Genomic DNA, 19,948 nt, shown 5'->3' on the forward strand with positions numbered 1-19,948 from the left:
GATACACACTTAAATTAATTGCCAAAAATAGCCAATTTGCTCAATTTACCTTTAATAAATATATCTCGGTTGGTAGAGCGGCCGTGCCAGCAACTTGAGGGTTGCAGGTTCGATTCCCGCCTCCGCCATCCTGGTCACTGCCGTTGTGTCCTTGGGCAAGACACTTTACCCACCTGCTCCCAGTGCCACCCACACTGGTTTAAATGTAACTTAGATATTGGGTTTCACTATGTAAAAATGCTTTGAGTCACTAGAGAAAAGCGCTATATAAATATAATTCACTTCACTTCACTATATATATAAAAAAAAAATGGGTATATCTGTCCGTCATTCCGTCATACATTTTTTTTCCTTTTACGGAAGGTTTTTTGTAGAGAACAAATGATGAAAAAAAACCCACTTAATTGAACGGTTTAAAAGTAGAGAAAACAGGAAAAAAATGAAAATTAAATTTTGAAACAATTTCGACTCTTTAAAATTCAAAATTCAACCGAAAAAAATGAAGAGAAAAACGAGCTAATTTGTATCTTTTTGAAATTTTAAAAAAAATAATTTATTGAACATCCATTTCCATCCATCCATTCCCTACCGCTTATTCCATTTTGGGGTTGCGGGGGGGGCGCTGACGCCTATCTCAGCTACAATCGGGCGGAAGGCGGCGTACACCCTGGACAAGTCGCTACCTCATCATTAGTAATTTTTCCTGATTAATATTAATTTTAGAATTTTGATGACATGCTTTAAATAGGTTAAAATCCACTTTGAAATAAGATTTAAATTTGATTCTACAGATTTTCTATGTTTGCCAGAATATTTTTTTTGAATTTTAATCGTAATAATTTTGAAGAAATATTTCACTAATATTCTTTGTCGAAAAAACAGAAGCTAAAATGAAGAATTAAATTAGCATTTATTCATTACTCTTTACAATAATAAAGAACAAATACTTGAACATTGATTTAAATTGTCATGAAAGAAGAGGAAGGAATTTAAAAAGGTAAAAATCCTAAAATCATTTTTAAGGTTGTATTTTTTCTCTAAAATTGTCTTTCTGACAGCTAAAAAAAATAAATGAATTTATTTTAAAAAGTGAAGACCAAATCTTTAAATATTTTCTTGGATTTTCAAATTCTATTTGAGTTTTGTCTCTCTTAGAATTAAAAATGTCAAGCAAGGCGAGACCAGCTTGCTAGTAAATAAATACAATTTAAAAAATAGAGGCAGCTCACTGGTAAGTGCTGCTATTTGAGCTATTTTTAGAACAGGCTACCGGGCGACTCATCTGGTCCTTACGGGCACCGCGTTGGTGACCCCTGCCGTAGGACATCCTTGTTGTGGTTTCTGGTTTACGTCAAATGGCCTAAAAGTAGGTTGTTCAACAGTAAAAGCTGTTTATTTAATACACAGACTACAAAGTTCAAGGGTCACCACTGACCTGTATCGTCCGACCTTGACCCACAAGATGTCCTTGTAGTGAGGTTTCTTCCCCGCCTTGCAGTCGTTGCAGTACCAGCTGCCTCTGGGCATCTCGATGTTTAGACACTCGCGGTGGAAGGCGGCGGGGCAGGACTCGCAGCACAACAGACTGCCCCCTAAAGGACAGAAGGCGGCATGTCAACTGCGGATTACAGTCGTGGTCAAAAGTTTACATACACTTGTAAAGAACATAATGTCATGGCTGTCTTGAGTCTCCAATAGTTCCTACAACTCTTATTTTATGTGATAAAGTGATTGGAGCACATACTTGTTGGTCACAAAAAACATTGATGAAGTTTGGTTATTTTATGAATTTATTATGGGTCTACTGAAAATGTGAGCAAATCTGCTGGGTCAAAAATATACATACAGCAATGTTAATATTTGCTTACATGTCCCTTGGCAAGTTTCACTGCAATAAGGCGCTTTTGGTCGCCATCCACAAGCTTCTGCTTGAATTTTTCACCACTCTTCCAGACAAAATCGGTGCAGTTCAGCTTAAAGGGGAACATTATCACCAGACCTATGTAAGCGTCAATATCAGAAAAAAGACCATCTATTTTTTTGACCGATTTCCGAACTCTAAATGGGTGAATTTTGGCGAATTAAACGCCTTTCTGTTTATCGTTCTTTTTGCGACGACGTCAGAACGTGACGTCGCCGAGGTAACACAGCCGCCATTTTCGTTTTCAACACATTACAAACACCGGGTCTCAGCTCTGTTATTTTCCGTTTTTTCGACTATTTTTTGGAACTTTGGAGACATCATGCCTCGTCGGTGTGTTGTCGGAGGGTGTAACAACACTAACAGGGAGGTATTCAAGTTGCACCACTGGCCCGAAGATGCCAAAGTGTCTGCCGCCAGACCCCCATTGAATGTGACGGAGTGTCTCCACATTTTACCGGCGATGACAGACATGGCACAGAGATGTATGGATAACCTGCAGATGCATTTGCAACGATAAAGTCAACGAAATCACAAAGGTGAGTTTTGTTGATGTTGACTTATGTGCTAATCAGACATATTTGGTTGCGGCGTGACTGCCAGCTAATCGATGCTAACATGCTATGCTAATCGACGCTAACATGCTATTTACCGGGGGTGCTAAAGCAGACATGGCACAGAGATGTATGGATAACCTGCAGATGCATTTGCAACTATAAAGTCAACAAATTCACAAAGGTGAGTTTTGTTGATGTTGATTGCCAGCTAATCGATGCTAACATGCTACGCTAATCGATGCTAACATGCTATTTACCGGGGGTGCTAAAGCAGACATGGCACAGAGATGTATGGATAACCTGCAGATGCATTTGCAACGATAGTCAATGAAATCGCAAAGGTGAGTTTTGTTGATGTTGACTGCCAGCTAATCGATGCTAACATGCTACGCTAATCGATGCTAACATGCTATTTACCGGCGGTGCTGAAGCAGACATGGCACAGAGATGTATGGATAACCTGCAGATGCATTTGCAACTATATTACGTTTCCTTCCACCCACATTTAATGCGAAAAAAACACTTACGAATCGAAGGATTATAGTTGCTCCAGTGTCACGAGATGCGAAAGTCCTGATTGTTTGGTCCGCACATTTTACCGGCGATGCTAACGCAGCTATTCGGCCATGCTATGGCTATGAACAGCGTCAATAGCTTCAGTTTCTTCTTCAATACTTTCATACTCCAACCATCCGTTTCAATACATGCGTAATCTGTTGAATCGCTTGAACCGTTGAAATCCGAGTCTGAATCCGAGCTAATGTCGCTATGTCTTGCTGTGCGATTCGCCATTGTTTGTTTGTATTGGCAGCACTGTATGACGTCACAGAAAAATGGATAGTGGTTTCGAAGATAGCGAAAATAAGGCACTTTAAAGCTTTATTTAGGGATATTCCGGGACCGGTAAAATTTTGAAAAAACTTCAAAGAATACAACAAGCCACTGGGAAATGATTTTTATTGTTTTTAACCCTTTTGAAATTGTGATAATGTTCCCCTTTAAAGTGTTAGTTTTGTTTCTTCAGCATTGTCCACACGTTTGAGTCAGGACTTAAACCTTAATTCTAGCCTGTTTTAGCCATTTCTTTACCACTTTTGACGTGTTTTTAAGTCGCTGCATTAAATTCCCGTCCGCTTCGCGATCCATTTTTAAAGTTCTACATATAGTTTTTAAAAGACTAAATGGCCTTCCAAATTCTTATCTATCAGACCTGTTTTGACTGTACCTACCTTTGCGGATCCTGAGGTCCCCTAGCACTGGTCTTATATCTTTGCAAAATACCAGAACAAAAATCTACGGTAAGGCGGCATTTAGCCATGAGGCCCCCACCTGTGGAACGTCTGTCACAGAGCTTCAGGACTGCGGAGACTGTTGAAATAATTTTAAAAATAGGCTAAAACCACACCTTTGTCAAATAGGCTTTTTACTGATCATGTTAAACTCCCATGTTTTTTATTGTGTTATTTCCATCTTATCTATTGTTAGTATTACTATTCTCTAGGGTTTGGGTCGGCAACCCAAAATGTTGAAAGAGCCATATTGGACCAAAAATACAAAAACAAATCTGTCTGGAGCCGCAAAAAATTAAAAGCCATATTACATACAGATAGAGTCATGAGCAATAAATTGAATTATGAGGACTTAAAGGAAACTAAATGAGCTCAAATATAGCTAAAAATGAGGCATAATGAGGAAATATGTACATACAGCTAGCCTAAATAGCATGTTAGCATCGATTAGCGTGTCTGATTAGCACTCCGCACAAGTCAATAACATCAACAAAACTCCCCTGTGCATTCATGCACAACGTTAAAAGTTTGGTGGACAAAATGAGACGGAAAAAGAAGTGGCATAAAACACGTCTTAGAAAGTCGGAGAAAGTTATACATGTAAACAAACTAGGGTGAGTTCAAGGACCGCCGAAATTAGTAGGACAAAACGGCGCTCGCCAAATACTAGAATCAGTGGAGCATGTTTAATATAAACAGTGTGCTTTATAGCAATTAGGGAGGTTTATGTCATGTTTGTCCTCCTACAGAAACCAAATTAAAACAAAAAATGTTTTTTTCCGCTCATCATTTCCATTTTTCATAATATTTTTGAAAAAGCTCCAGAGAGCCACTAGGGCGGCGCTAAAGAGCCTCATGCGGCTCCAGAGCCGCGGGTTGCCGATCCCTGCTCTAGGGGTGTAACTGTAGACAAAAAATTTGGTTCGGTACGTACCTCACTTTGGAGGATACGGTTCAGTTCATTTTCGGTACAGTAAGAAAACAAAATATAAACATTTTTTGGTTATTTATTTACCAAAATTGCAAAATCTTCCACCAAAAATATTTTTCTTAGTGGAATATTTGATGTGAAGTAATGGGGAAACTTGGATAGGTCAATAATTCATAATAACATTGATTTTGATTCAATATTATGTTTTGAGCAATGACAGTTTGAAAGGAAAAAAAACAGCTTTGTTTTATTAGTCAACATTGCAACTTTTTCTAAATTACATTTAGCTTTTAAGCTTTTTTATTTCACTTTTGTTATGTTTTTGTTTATTTTAATAGTATTTTTAGAATGTGCCGTGGGCCTTTAAAATATTAGCTGTGGGCCACAAATGGCCTCCGGGGCACACTTTTGACACCCCTGCTATAGATAATAAAAAATAAAATCTGATGAATCTGTGGATAAAAAGCAAAGCCTGGCGACGCATGCGCGTTTATCATAACTCTCTCGCTCTCTCTGTCTCTGCCCCTCCCTCACGAATGCTGCTGCGTGCACAATTTGTTTTGTTTTTAACCCCTTCTTAACCCCGAACGTACATTGAAAATACACGCAGCCCTAACTTAAAAAGCCGGACATTTGAGGCATTTAAGAAACTCCACCCGGACAGCCCCGCAAAAGAGGACATGTCCGGTGAAAAGAGGACGTATGGTCAGTCTATCATGTCTATCTGTCGCTGCTAGCATGCTTTGTGTTGTGCCTCGGTGTGCATTGTTTACACAACGTGCGGTACGCTACTTAATATGTCCGTGTGGAAACTCGTTCGGTACACCTCCGAACCGAAACAGATACCCCCGTACTGAAACGGTTCAATACGAATACACGTACCATTACACCCCTACTATTCTCCCAATGTTATGTTTTATTACCTTATTACTGTATTATTTTGCATATAATTTATCCAAGTTTCATAAAATTTTCTAGATGATGTTCATTTTAAGGTATTCTCCGGTGTGGACGCCCTAAAGGTGGCGTTTTGTTTTGTTTTTGTCAACAGTGAGGTGTGTGCGTTTGTATGTATGTATGTATTTTGTTCCTCTTTTTTTGTCTACACAACATTCTTTGTTTGCTACATGCCTGTGTATAGAAAATGCTATATAAATAATGTTGGATTCAACTTTCGAGTAACAATACCTTAACCAGGGGTAGGGAACCTATGGCTCTAGAGCCAGATGTGGCTCTTTTGATGACTGCATCCGGCTCTCAAATACATCTGAGCTGACATTACTTAACACGATTAGTAATGAATGATTCCGCCAGTAATCGGTGTTGAAAATAACATTTATCATATAAAACATTCTTATGCATTTTAATCCATCCATCCATTTTCAACCGCACCTGTTCAATAAGTCACATCAATGGTAAGAAGTCCATCCATCTATTCTCTACCGCTTGTCCCTTTTGGTGTCGCGGGGGTTGCTGGAGCCTATCTCAGCTGCATTTGGGCAGAAGGCGGGGTACACCCTGGACAAGTCGCCACCTCATCACAGGGCCAACGCAGATAGACAGACGACATTCACACTCACATTCACACACTAGGGCCTATTTAGTGTTGCCAAAGAAGTATTTTATTTATTATTGGTTAGCTTCAGAATAAAAATTATATAAAATATAAGACTTATACTCTAAAAATGTAGGTCTTACTTAAAAAAATGCATGCATTTAGTTGTATTCACTGTTAAAACATATGATACGGCTCTCACGGTAATACACTTTAAAAAATTTGGCTTTCATGGCTCTCTCAGCCCAAAAGGTTCCCGACCCCTGCCTTAAAATAAGTCACATGGTTCTATTGTCAAGGTTTCCCCTAGATGGGATTGATCGTGGCGAGGCGCCACACCTTACAAATGAACGTTTTTTTAACGTGAAAATTAATGAAAGTAATACATTGCATGAATGTGTGTATATATATATATATATATATATATATATATATATATATATATATATATATATACATATATATATATATATATATATATATATATATATATATATATATATGTGGGCTTCACGGTGGCAGAGGGGTTAGTGCGTCTGCCTCACAATACGAAGTTCCTGCAGTCCTGGGTTCAAATCCAGGCTCGGGATCTTTCTGTGTGGAGTTTGCATGTTCTCCCCGTGAATGCGTGGGTTCCCTCCGGGTACTCCGGCTTCCTCCCACCTCCAAAGACATGCACCTGGGGATAGGTTGATTGGCAACACTAAATTGGCCCTAGTGTGTGAATATGAGTGTGAATGTTGTCGGTCTATCTGTGTTGGCCCTGCGATGAGGTGGCGACTTGTCCGGGGTGTACCCTGCCTTCCGCCCGATTGTAGCTGAGATAGGCGCCAGCGCCCCCCGCGACCCCGAAAGGGAATAAGCGGTAGAAAATGGATGGATGGATGGATATATATATATATATATGTATATATATATATATATATACATATATACACATTGATGCAATGTATTATATATATAGATATATATATAGGGACGGCGTGGCACAGTGGAAGAGTGGCCGTGCGCAACCCGAGGGTCCCTGGTTCAAATCCCACCTAGAACCAACCTCGTCACGTCCGTTGTGTCCTGAGCAAGACACTTCACCCTTGCTCCTGATGGGTGCTGGTTGGCGCCTTGCATGGCAGCTCCCTCCATCAGCGTGTGAATGTGTGTGTGAATGGGTAAATGTGGAAGTAGTGTCAAAGCGCTTTGAGTACCTTGAAGGTAGAAAAGCGCTATACAAGTACAACCCATTTATCATTTATTTATATATATATATATATTGGATTAGATAGTACTTTATTTATTCCGTCAGGAAAGTTCCTTCAGGAAAATTATATATATATATGTATATATATATTTTTAGCTTATAATTTTCGTACTATTGACTAGAGATGCACGGAAAATTTGGCCGGTGAAAGACTTTGAACAACAAAATAGCAGTGACAAAACCGGATGTTGTGATGAAACAAGTAGGACGAGATTGTCTGGAGCGGACGCAGCATGTTTACGACGTACACATACTTTAATTTATTTGACATGCAGTACAGACCAAAAGTTTGGACACACCTTCTCATTTCCGTGCGTTTTCTTTATTTTCAAGACTATTGCCCCCCGCGACCCCGAAAGGGAATAAGCGGTAGTAAATGGATGGATGGATGGATGGATATTTACAATGTAGATTGTCACTGAAGGCATCAAAACTATGACACCAGTGAAGTGAAAACTATTTCAGGTGACTACCTCTTGAAGCTCATAGAGAGAATGCCAAGAGTGTGCAAAGCAGTAATCAGAGCAAAGGGTGGCTATTTTGAAGGAACTAGAATATAAAACCCGTTTACAGTTATTTCACCCTTTTTTTGTTAAGTACATAACTCCACATGTGTTCATTCAAAGTTTTGATGCCTTCGGTGAGAATCTAGAATGTAAATAGTCATGAAAATAAAGAAAGAAGAGCAAACATTTTTTTTGAAAGACAATAATACATAATATGTATATAAATACAATTTATGATTTCATAATTATACATATAGGTTATATTAAAATGTATATATTACCACTTTATATGGAATTTAAATGAATTGTGTATATATAATATATATATATATATATATATATATATATATATATATATATATATATATAAATATATATATATATATATAAAAGTGTACAAATGTATATGTTTGATTTAAATGTTAAACTGTGTATATGAGACGTGTGCTACATATATGTTGCTTATATATTGCTTAAAAAAAAGTAATATAAGTGAAGCATGTTTTAGATTTTATATATTTTTGAATCTTGTTCTTGTTGTGATGGGGTAGGTTTATATAAGCGTTGCTTCAACCTACACCCTTTCGGCTCAATCATTGCTCAAATGAGTGTTTTTTTGTTTTCCTTTTTTTTGTTGTTGTTCTTTGTTTTATGTGAAGATTGCCGAAATAAATAAATAAATAAATAAATAAACACGCATTGAATGAGAAGGTGTCTCTAAATTTTTGGCCTGTATTGTGTGTGTGTGTGTGTGTGTGTGTATATATATATATATATATATATATATATACACACACAGTGGCGATTGCAATGAGACTTTTTTCTGATTTATTCGGAGCACAGTGTAGGTTGTTCCACTGCAGCCAAATTAGACAATCAATGAATAAATGCTTGGCTTTGTCCCACCCACGGACACCGAGTGTCTCTGGAAGTGAATATAAAGTGGGCTCGGCCTTGGCTGGCTAAGACGCCGGTTTTCCGCATGATGACTGGAGGATCTGTCTGAGGCTGAATCCTTTTTTGATTGACAGCAAATTGAGTGAATCAGTGATCTTGAATTATAAACCTACTGCCAGAGCATTTTTAATCGATTCATTCCATTGTTCCGTGTTGATATGAAGAATTCTACAATCATGTACGTCAGTTTAAGGGCTGCCAAAAATATGTTTATCAGCTGTGGTCCGTATGAGCCGCAGCAGTAGTCAGTTGTAATAAACTTTTCCACCACTTGTGGCAGTACCGTAGTTTTCGGACTATAATTCGCGTTTTTTTTTGTAGTTTGGCCTGGGGTGAGACTTGGCCAAACTATAAAAAAATAAAATTAAAATAAATGTTGTTGTTTTTTTGGTTAGGCCGGGTCTCACCCCCTGCTGGACTCCGGAGAAGACTGTGACTTATAGTCCGGAAAATACGGTAATGACAAACAGAAGAAGTCTGGCGCTAAAGTCATGAAGAAGTTGAAGCGCAAAAATTATGACTAAAGTGGTGAATCTGTATTTTCATTTGCTTATATTTGTACTGGCAATTTAGTAAAGAAAAATATTCATTACTAATTTAGTTTTTTTTTATTATTTTAGCACAACGTATGAGTATGTATGATCAAACAAGAAAGTTTGATCATATTACGCCTGTACTGGCTCACCTGCACTGGCTTCCTGTGCACTTAAGATGTGACTTTAAGGTTTTACTAATTACGTATAAAATACTACACGGTCTAGCTCCATCCTATCTTGCCGATTGTATTGTACCATATGTCCCGGCAAGAAATCTGCGTTCAAAAGACTCCGGCTTATTAGTGATTCCTAGAGCCCAAAAAAAGTCTGCGGGCTATAGAGCGTTTTCCGTTTGGGCTCCAGTACTCTGGAATGCCCTCCCGGTAAAAGTTCGAGATGCTACCTCAGTAGAAGCATTTAAGTCTCACCTTAAAACTCATCTGTATACTCTAGCCTTTAAATAGACCTCCTTTTTAGACCAGTTGATCTGCCGCTTCTTTTCTTTTTTCTCCTATGTCCCCCCCCTCCCTTGTGGAGGGGGTCCGGTCCGATGACCATGGATGAAGTACTGGCTGTCCAGAGTCGAGACCCAGGATGGACCGCTTGTCGGGACCCAGGATGGACCGCTCGCCTGTATCGGTTGGGGACATCTCTACGCTGCTGATCCGCCTCCGTTTGAGATGGTATCCTGTGGACGGGACTCTCGCTGCTTTCTTGGATCCGCTTGAACTGAACTCTCGCAGCTGTGTTGGAGCCACTATGGATTGAACTTTCACAGTATCATGTTAGACCCGCTCGACATCCATTGCTTTCGGTCCCCTAGAGGGGGGGGGGGGGGGGGTTGCCCACATCTGAGGTCCTCTCCAAGGTTTCTCATAGTCAGCATTGTCACTGGCGTCCCACTGGATGTGAATTCTCCCTGCCCACTGGGTGTGAGTTTTCCTTGCCCTTTTGTGGGTTCTTCCGAGGATGTCGTAGTCGTAATGATTTGTGCAGTCCTTTGAGACATTTGTGATTTGGGGCTATATAAATAAACATTGATTGATTGATTGATTGAAGTGTGTGTCCCTTATTATGTAGAATATTTGGTTAGTAGTTATTTTTCTAATCAACCTGACCTAAGCCTAAGATTTATGTGTTAAATAAATTGTAACCTTTGTGATTAACACATGGTGTCATATCATTTTACAAGGTAGTAAACTGTAAGTAGGTTATATATACTTATTCAATAGGATTAAAATCAAGAATAAGGTAACTCATTCAGTGTTAATATCTGAGTGGACCCCAGGCCACTCTGTCGTGGAAAAGTTAAGAACCATATGTAAATTGCGTTTTTTTTCAAATCTGATGTCTTTATATTTTTTATCCGTTATTGGAGACTGTGCCTGTGTGTAAATAGTAGCTGAAAATGAGCTTCCCATACTGAAAAACCAGCAGTCGCCAGTGGAGTACGGCCTCTGTTACATCGTACAATAAGCAGCAACAATCGAAAAATAGAACAAAACGCTATAAGAACAAATCTATGATAATACTAATTACTAGGGGTGTAACGGTACACAAAAATTTCGGCTCAGTACGTACCTCGGTTTAGAGGTCACGGTTCTGTTCATTATCGGTACAGTAAGAAAACAACAAAATATACATTTTTTGGTTATTTATTTACCAAATTTGTAAACAATGGCTTTATCCTTTTAACATTGAGAACACTATAATAATTCTGCCTACGTTAATCAACATTCAACTGCCTCAAATTGTTGCTCGGATTAAATAAATTGATAAAACTTTTCTTCTACATATACAAAGTGCAACATTAAACAGTTTCAAGTCATGCTTAATTTATCCCGGTGTTTGGGAAGCCTGTAGTTGATTTTTATTATGTAAATGTTATATTTTTGTCAACATGTGATAGCAGGGACCCTGCCATTCAGAGCTTTTCTGTCCGTAACACACACACACTGCAAAATGAGCTAAGTATAATACCGTATTTTTCGGACTATAAGTCGCTGTTTTTTTCACAGTTTGGCCAGGGGGGCGACTAATGTGTGAAATTATTAACACATTACCGTAAAATATAAAATAATATTATTTAGCTCATTCACGTAAGAGACTAGACGTGTAAGATTTAATGGGATTAGGAGTGACAGATTGTTTGGTAAACGTATAGCATGTTCTATAAGTTATAGTTATTTGAATGACTCTTACCATAATATGTTGTGTTAACATACCAGGCACCTTCTCAGTTGGTTATTTATGCCTCATATAACGTACACTTATTCAGCCTGTTGTTCACTATTCTTTATTTATTTTAAATTGCCTTTCAAATGTCTATTCTTGGTGTTGGGTTTTATCAAATAAATTTCCCCCAAAAATGCGACTTATACTCCAGTGCGACTTATATGTGTTTTTTTCCTTCTTTAATATGCATTTCCGGCTGGTGCGACTTATACTCCGGAGCCATTTATATTCCTTAAAGGGGAACATTATCACAATTTCAAAAGGGTTAAAAACAATAAAAATCAGTTCCCAGTGGCGTGTTGTATTTTTTGAAGTTCTTTTCAAAATTTTACCGGTCTCGGAATATCCCTACATAAAGCTTTAAAGTGCCTTATTTTCGGCTCTCTGCGAAGACACTGGCCATTTCCCTGTGACGTCACACAGTGCTGCCAATGTAAACAAACAATGGGAATACCACAGCAAGATATAGCGACATTAGCTCGGATTCAAACTCGGATTTCAGCGACTTAAGCGATTCAACAGATTAGGCATGTATTGAAACAGATGGTTGGAGTATGAAAGTATTGAAAAAGAAACTGAAGCTATTGAGCGAATAGCTATTGACGCTATTCATAGCCATAGCATGGCCGAATAGCTGCGTTAGCATCGCCGGTAAAATTAAACAGACCAAACGATCAGGACTTTCACATCTTTTGACACTGGAGCAACTTAAATCTGTCGATTGGTAAGTGTTTTTTCGCATTAAATGTGGGTGGAAGGAAACGTAATATAGTTGCAAATGCATCTGCAGGTTATCCATACATCTCTGTGCCATGTCTGCTTTAGCACCGCCGGTAAATAGCATGTTAGCATCGATTAGCGTAGCATGTTAGCATCGATTAGCTGGCAGTCAACATCAACAAAACTCACCTTTGTGATTTCGTTGACTATCGTTGCAAATGCATCTGCAGGTTATCCATACATCTCTGTGCCATGTCTGTCATCGCCGGTAAAATGTCGAGACACTCCAGCACATTCAATGGGGGTCTGGCGGGAGACACTTTCGCATCTTGGGGCCAGTGGTGCAACTTGAATCCCTCCCTGTTAGTGTTGTTACACCCGCCGACAACACACCGTCGAGGCATGATGTCTCCAAGGTTCCAAAAAATAGTCGGAAAAACGGAAAATAACAGAGCTGAGACCCAGTGTTTGTAATGTGTTGAAAATGAAAATGGCGGGTGTGGTACCTCGGCGACGTCACATTCTGACGTCATCGCCTCCAGCGCGATTAACAGAAAGGCGTTTAATTCGCCAAAATTCACCCATTTCGAGTTGGGAAATCGGTTAAAAAAAATAAATGGTCTTTTTTCTGCACCATCAAGGTATATATTGACGCTTACATAGGTCTGGTGATAATGTTCCCCTTTAACATTGTTATTCTGAAGCTAACCAACAATAAATAAATTACTTCTTACCATTAATGCGACTTCTTGAACAGGTAAGGTAGAAACCGGATGGATGGATTAAAATGCATGAGAATGTTTTATATTGGGAACGTTATTTTTACCAGCGGAATTATTCATTACTTACTGTGTTAAGCAAAGTCAGCTAAAATTGATCTGAGAGCCAGATGCAGTCATCAAAAGAGCCACATCCATAGGTTCCCTACCCCTGAATTATGCATAAAACAAAAGATGGTTTTGCAGGAAACTGCGTTGTTACCGTCCGTGCAAACGAAACACCAGCTGACGTTGACGTGCTCGTGGTTCTTGACACCCCGCCGCGGCGTGAAGTGGTTGGGACAGATGATGGTGTTGCTGGACAGGACCACACAGCCGGCCGCCATGCAGATGTCGTTGGCGTGGTAAGCGATGGGGCAGCGCACGCAGCGCATGAGATGACCTGCCCATGAGAAAGACCTCGTCAGCCCAGCGGGGCGCCACTTTTTAACAGTGACACAAACGCACCTTTGGAGATGGAGGGACTGGTGGGGTTGGCGATAAAGCAGGTGAGGCAGACGTGGATGGAGCAGCGGAAGCCGCGGTTGACGGGCACGGTCGAGGCGAAGGCGGCGATGCACTCGCCGTGGTAGAACTTGCCGCAGGTGGGGATCATGCAGCGCCGCACGTCCTCGCTGCGCTTCTTGCACACGAAGCAGGTGTGCACACCTGGAGGCATTGTAGAGGCAGACGTTTGGGTACAGCTCATTTAACGTGGATGGCATTTCTCCCGTCCGAAGGCAAAACCTAGTAACTCACTTCTCGCTGATTTGGAGAAAACAAAGGAAAACCAATCTATCTTGATGCTGTCTTACAAAGATCTACAAAGTCATCAAAGGTATAGATGTTTTCTTGAGCTTTCATTTTCTTGCCGATTGAGCCATGGATTGAATCTGCTCTCATGAACGTGTGCCCTTTCTCCAGATATTTTATCACAATCTCGGCTGGGCCCCATTCTGCGTTTGCACATTGGGCAAGAGCCGTGTACAGCGTACGGTTTTTATTTTGACCTCCACACTTATCTGCCCAAAAGAGTATGCAAGGGGAAGAATCAAGAACAATACATTTAATGAAGGTGCTTGCAACGTCCTGGGCCAATCTTCCAAATATCCCCTCGTGCCATAATATCACATAATCAGGTTGACCGTCGGCCCCCATTGGTGCAAATGTCTCATTAAAGACAATAAGGCGACTGACAAAGAAGCTCCGATTGGTCCCTTGAGATACTAGGTTTTTCTGTTGTATCTACGCGGTTATGTGGTAGTTGCTAGGTCCTGCCATGCGCGTAACTGCTTACTTACGGAACAAATTACAATATCGCATACACTAATGTAAAGCATATCACCTAGGAACTCCAAAATTATTATCAGCTCAGTTTTGACCAAAATGGAGTTACTGGGTTTTGCCTTTGGACGGGAGATTTGTTTTAAGTCAGTTAGCTTACCAGATTTGCACTCGGGGCACACAAACTTTCCTTTCGGGGCCTCGGCCAGAGAGATGCAAGCCAGGTGAAAGGCTCCACAGCATTGACCCTCACACAGCAGCAGCTCCCCGGTCTTCTCACACACCTGGCACACACAACATGCCTTTAGTAACACAATATAAGAATACGAAGCTACAGTGGGGCAAAAAAGTATTTAGTCAGCCAGCGATTGTGCAAGTTCTCCCACTTAAAATGATGACAGAGGTCTGTAATTTTCATCATAGGTACACTTCAACTGTGAGAGACAGAATGTGAAAAAATAATCCAGGAATTCACATTGTAGGAATTTTAAAGAATATATTTGTAAATTAAGGTGGCAAATAAGTATTTGGTCAACCATTCAAAGCTCTCACTGATGGAAGGAGGTTTTGGCTCAAAATCTCACGATACATGGCCCCATTCATTCTTTCCTTAACACGGATCAATCGTCCTGTCCCCTTAGCAGAAAAACAGCCCCAAAGCATGATGTTTCCAACCCCATGCTTCACAGTAGGTATGGTGTTCTTGGGATGCAACTAAGAATTCTTCTTCCTCCAAACACGACGAGTTGAGTTTCTTTGTGGTCGCTCTAACCATTCTACAAAATGTTTTGATTGTTTGTTATGACTAAGAGATCCACGGTTTTTGTGGAGCAAGCAGTTGCAAAACAACGAGACCTTGACACATGAGGGAAACATATAAAAAGCCAGTAGACAAATATTTTATATGATTTGCATGATTCTGGATCCTGCGGAGGATGCTGTCTGCTTGCATTGGCAATTCAATCCAACTTGTACTTTGGAATATGGGTAAATAAAACTTTTGTACTAAAACCACTTTGTTTGCTGTTTAAAAGGGAACATTATCACAATTTCAAAAGGGTTAAAAACAATAAAAATCAGTTCCAGTGGCTTGTTGTATTTTTTGAATTTTTTTTCAAAATTTTACCGGTCCCGGAATATCCCTAAATAAAGCTTTAAAGTGCCTTATTTTCGCTGTCTTCGAAACCACTATCCATTTCCCTGTGACGTCATACAATACAAACAACATGCCGGTTACCACAGCAAGATATAGCGACATTAGCTCGGATTCAGACTCGGATTTCAGCGGCTTAAGCGATTCAAGAGATTACGCATGTATTGAAACAGATGGTCGGAGTATGGAGGCAGATAGCGAAAATCAAATTGAAGAAGAAATTGAAGCTATTGAGCGAATAGCTATTGACGCTATTCGGCCACAGCGTGGGTGTACCTAATGAAGTGGCCCATAGCACGGCTGCCTTATTAGCATCGCCGGTAAAATGTGCGGACCAAACGATCAGGACTTTTGCATCTTGTGACACTGGAGCAACTTAAATCCGTCAATTGGTAAGTGTTTGTTTTGCATTAAATGTGGGTATCTAGTTTCAAATGTACATACAGCTAGCGTAAATGGCATGTTAGCATCGATTAGCTGGCAGTCATGCCGTGACCAAATATGTCTGATTAGCACATAAGTCAACAACATCAACAAAACTCACCTTTGTGATTTTGTTGACTTAACCGTTGCAAATGCATCTGCAGGTTATCCATACATCTCTGTGCCATGTCTGTCTTAGCATCGCCGGTCAAATGTGCAAACACTCTGGTACATTCAATGGGGGTCTGGCGGCAGATTTTTTGCCAGTGGTGCAACTTGAATCCCTCCCTGTTAGTGTTGTTACACCCTCCGACAACACATCGACGAGGCATGATGTCTCCAAGGTTCCAAAAAATAGTCGAAAAAACGGAAAATAACAGAGCTGAGACCCGTTGTTTGTAATGTGAAAATGAAAATGGCGGGTGTGTTACCTCGGTGACGTCACGTTCTGACGTCATCGCTAAAAGACCGATAAACAGAAAGGCGTTTAATTTGCCAAAATTCACCCATTTAGAGTTCGGAAATCGGTTAAAAAAATACATGGTCTTTTTTCCTGCAACATCAAGGTATATATTGACGCTTGCATAGGTTTGGTGATAATTTAAGAGGAGAAAACTATCATTTACGGGGGATATCGATTTTTGAAATGGGTAAAGCGAGAACAAATATAAAATACAAATGTATTACAGTTTTAGGAGTTAAATGGTGGAACAAGCTCAGTGATGAGCTGAAGACATGCAATTCTTTGATAAGGTTTAAGAAAACATTGAAAGGTGAAATAATTGGAAATTATAAAATATAGTCACAATTACTTTCATCCCATTGATTTTTGATTTATTTATTTTTTTATGTTGATGTTTAGGCAATTTAATTTTCTGTGAAGGTATAGGATAGGCAAATATAAGCTTTGGCTTCAGCCTATTCCTTTTTTGGTCATTCTTTTTCTTTTCTTTTATGTGTAAATGTGCATTATTGTATACATATAACATGTACTGTAAAACTGATCACACACAATGGTTGATTGATTTGATTTGATTGATTATATGACCGAAATAAACTTATTTCATTCATTCATTCATAATGTTCCCCTTTAAGCTTTGGGCCAATCCACCACACCAACTTCACAGATTACGTCCTCATCCTTCTACTAACCAGTTGAGAGGCATGATTTATGATTTAGAATAAACTTTCATGATCACTGAGGCGAGGAAGCAACTCACGAGCTGACACTTTGCAAATAGCCATCTAAGCTAGTGATCACGGCACCGCTAAAAAGATTGTCTGCCTTAACGCCTTTAATAACAATATCACTAATACTTGGTTAGCATAAGTCACAAAATGTAAATGGAGTATTGTTGGAGGTTTTTGCATGGTTTTTAATTGGGTTTTTATGGGCAGAATAGAGAACATGGCTGTATTGTAAGCTTTACATTTAGTTACGAGTTAGAATGAATTACGGGGGAAAAAAAACATCTGTCTTGCCCCTATAATGATTGTGAATGATAAACTGAATTCCCCAAAAAGTGTGGTTACCCTTTAAATGTTTGATTGATTGATACTTTTATTATTAGATTGCACAGTACAGCACATATTCCGTACAATTGACCACTAAATGGTAACACCCCAATAAGTTTTTCAACTTGTTTAAGTCGGGGTCCACGTTAATCAATTCATGGTACAAATATATACTATCAACATAATACAGTCATCACACAAGTTAATCATCATAGTATGTACATTGAATTATTTACATTATTTACAATCCGGGGGGTGGGATGAGGAGCTTTGGTTGATATCAGAACTTCAGTCATCAACAATTGCATCAACAGAGAAATGTGGACATTGAAACAGTGTAGGTCTTATTTAGTAGGATATGTACAGCCAGCAGAGAACATAGTGAGTTCACATAGCATAAGAACAAGTATATACATTAGAAGTACATTGGAGTTGTTTATAATCCAGGCAGATGGGATGTGAATGGAGGAGGGTATTAGTAAAGTGTTGAAGTTGCCTGGAGGTGTTGTTTTAGAGCGGTTTTGAAGGAGGATAGAGATGCACTTACTTTTATACCTGTTGGGAGTGCATTCCACATTGATGTGGCATAGAAAGAGAATGAGTTGAGACCTTTGTTAGATCGGAATCTGGGTTTAACGTGGTTTGTGGAGGTCCCCCTGGTGTTGTGACTATGGCGGTCATAAGGAAGTAGTTTGACATGTACTTCGGTATCAGGGAGGTGTAGCGGATTTTATAGACCAGGCTCAGTGCAAGTTGTTTGACTCTGTCCTCCACCCTGAGCCAGCCCACTTTGGAGAAGTGGGTTGGATTTAGGTGTGATCTGGGGTGGAGGTCTAAAAGTAACCGGACTAGCTTATTCTGGGATGTTTGGAGTCTAGATTCGAGGGTTTTAGAGGTGCTGGGGTACCAGGAGGTGAACGTAAATAGAAAAGTATGAAGGTAAATAGAATGCGGCTCACCTGACACACATTCTCCTTTATGGAAGCAGTGCCGCCTCTGTCCCCGATGATCTTCCTGGCAGATCCGAGTGAATCATCACACAGCGACGAGTCGTCTTTAGCGGAGGAGAAGCTCTGATCCAACATGGAGGCTTCACCCTGCGTATTACAACCCCAAAAACATGCTTTGATTTTTGTTCTTGTACCTAAAGGGGAACTGTGCTCTTTTTTCGGGGTGGAATTTTGATCATTCACAATGATGTGAAACAAGGACACATTTTTAATTTTTATGCATTCTAACTTGCAAAAAAAAAAAAAAAAAAAACGCTAGCAAGAGTCAGCTAACAAAGATTTGTTCTAAAAAACCTCCAACCACGTTTTATATCCACGCTGTAAGTATATGTAATGTAGTAACCGGCACATTCATAATAACATGTAATATTTACGTATTTTGGTCATTCAAAGCTTACAGCGGCGCATTAATTTCCCAGATGCATCGAAAAGTTCGCTTTTCCCTTTGACAACAACACTACTAATTATGAAAAACTTCATGAGAGATGGCGACAGCCACCTTGGGAGAAATTATGCTCCAGGACCTTACATTTTTTAGCCTGAATTAAATGACAATTAGCTAAAAGTTTTAGAAGCTGAGGGAAAAGCAGATCCAGCAAATAGCATTATTGCTAAGTGCAGAATAAAACTTTCAAACTATGAACATAATAAAACCATAATTTACTGTACAATGCTGACTGATGGGATATTTGTATCTTTCAGTTTAGATGAAATATTATTCGGCATAGGGGTGGCATAGCTCGGTTGGTAGAGCGGCATAGCTCGGTTGGTAGAGCGGCCGTGCCAGCAACTTGAGGGTTGCAGGTTCGATTCCCGCTTCCGCCATTCTAGTCACTGCCGTTGTGTCCTTGGGCAAGACACTTTACCCACCTGCTCCCAGTGCCACCCACACTGGTTTAAATGTAACTTAGATATTGGGTTTCACTATGTAAAGCGCTTTGAGTCACTAGAGAAAAGCGCCATATAAATATAATTCACTTCACTTCACTATTGCTAAGTGCCGAACAAAACTTTCAAACTATGAACGTAATGAAACCATAATTTAATGTACAATGCTGCACTGAGATGCCGACTGATGGGATGTTTGTATCTTTCAGTTTAAATTAAATATCTTTCATAATCTTCAAGGAGGAAAAAAACAAATCATCATGTTCTTCTCGCCATCTCCAGTTTTAAGTTGAATGTCAAAGTTGACCAACTTCTCGGTTTATGGCCACAACTTTCTACTTTCCAGGTGAGAGGCATAATTTATTAACTTTCACCAACTCAGAGGCGACGCAGCAGCTCATCATTACAGTATGTCAACAGCTGCCTCAGCGTTAGCGCTTATAACAACTAATATT

At 39.6% G+C, this 19,948-nt stretch overlaps 1 protein-coding gene across 1 annotated transcript in view; it reads right to left on the reverse strand.

The window, feature by feature from the left end:
* nsd1b (nuclear receptor binding SET domain protein 1b) overlaps positions 1-19,948 on the reverse strand; it is a 98,554-nt gene that overhangs the window by 38,698 nt on the left and 39,908 nt on the right. The window contains 5 exon segments of the mRNA XM_061899085.1: positions 1,436-1,592; positions 13,444-13,623; positions 13,689-13,889; positions 14,665-14,788; positions 18,555-18,692. Coding sequence (XP_061755069.1) covers positions 1,436-1,592; positions 13,444-13,623; positions 13,689-13,889; positions 14,665-14,788; positions 18,555-18,692 — 800 coding nt within the window.

The sequence above is a fragment of the Nerophis ophidion genome, linkage group LG04, assembly GCF_033978795.1.
Source record: "Nerophis ophidion isolate RoL-2023_Sa linkage group LG04, RoL_Noph_v1.0, whole genome shotgun sequence".
Taxonomy (NCBI): Eukaryota; Metazoa; Chordata; class Actinopteri; order Syngnathiformes; family Syngnathidae; genus Nerophis; species Nerophis ophidion.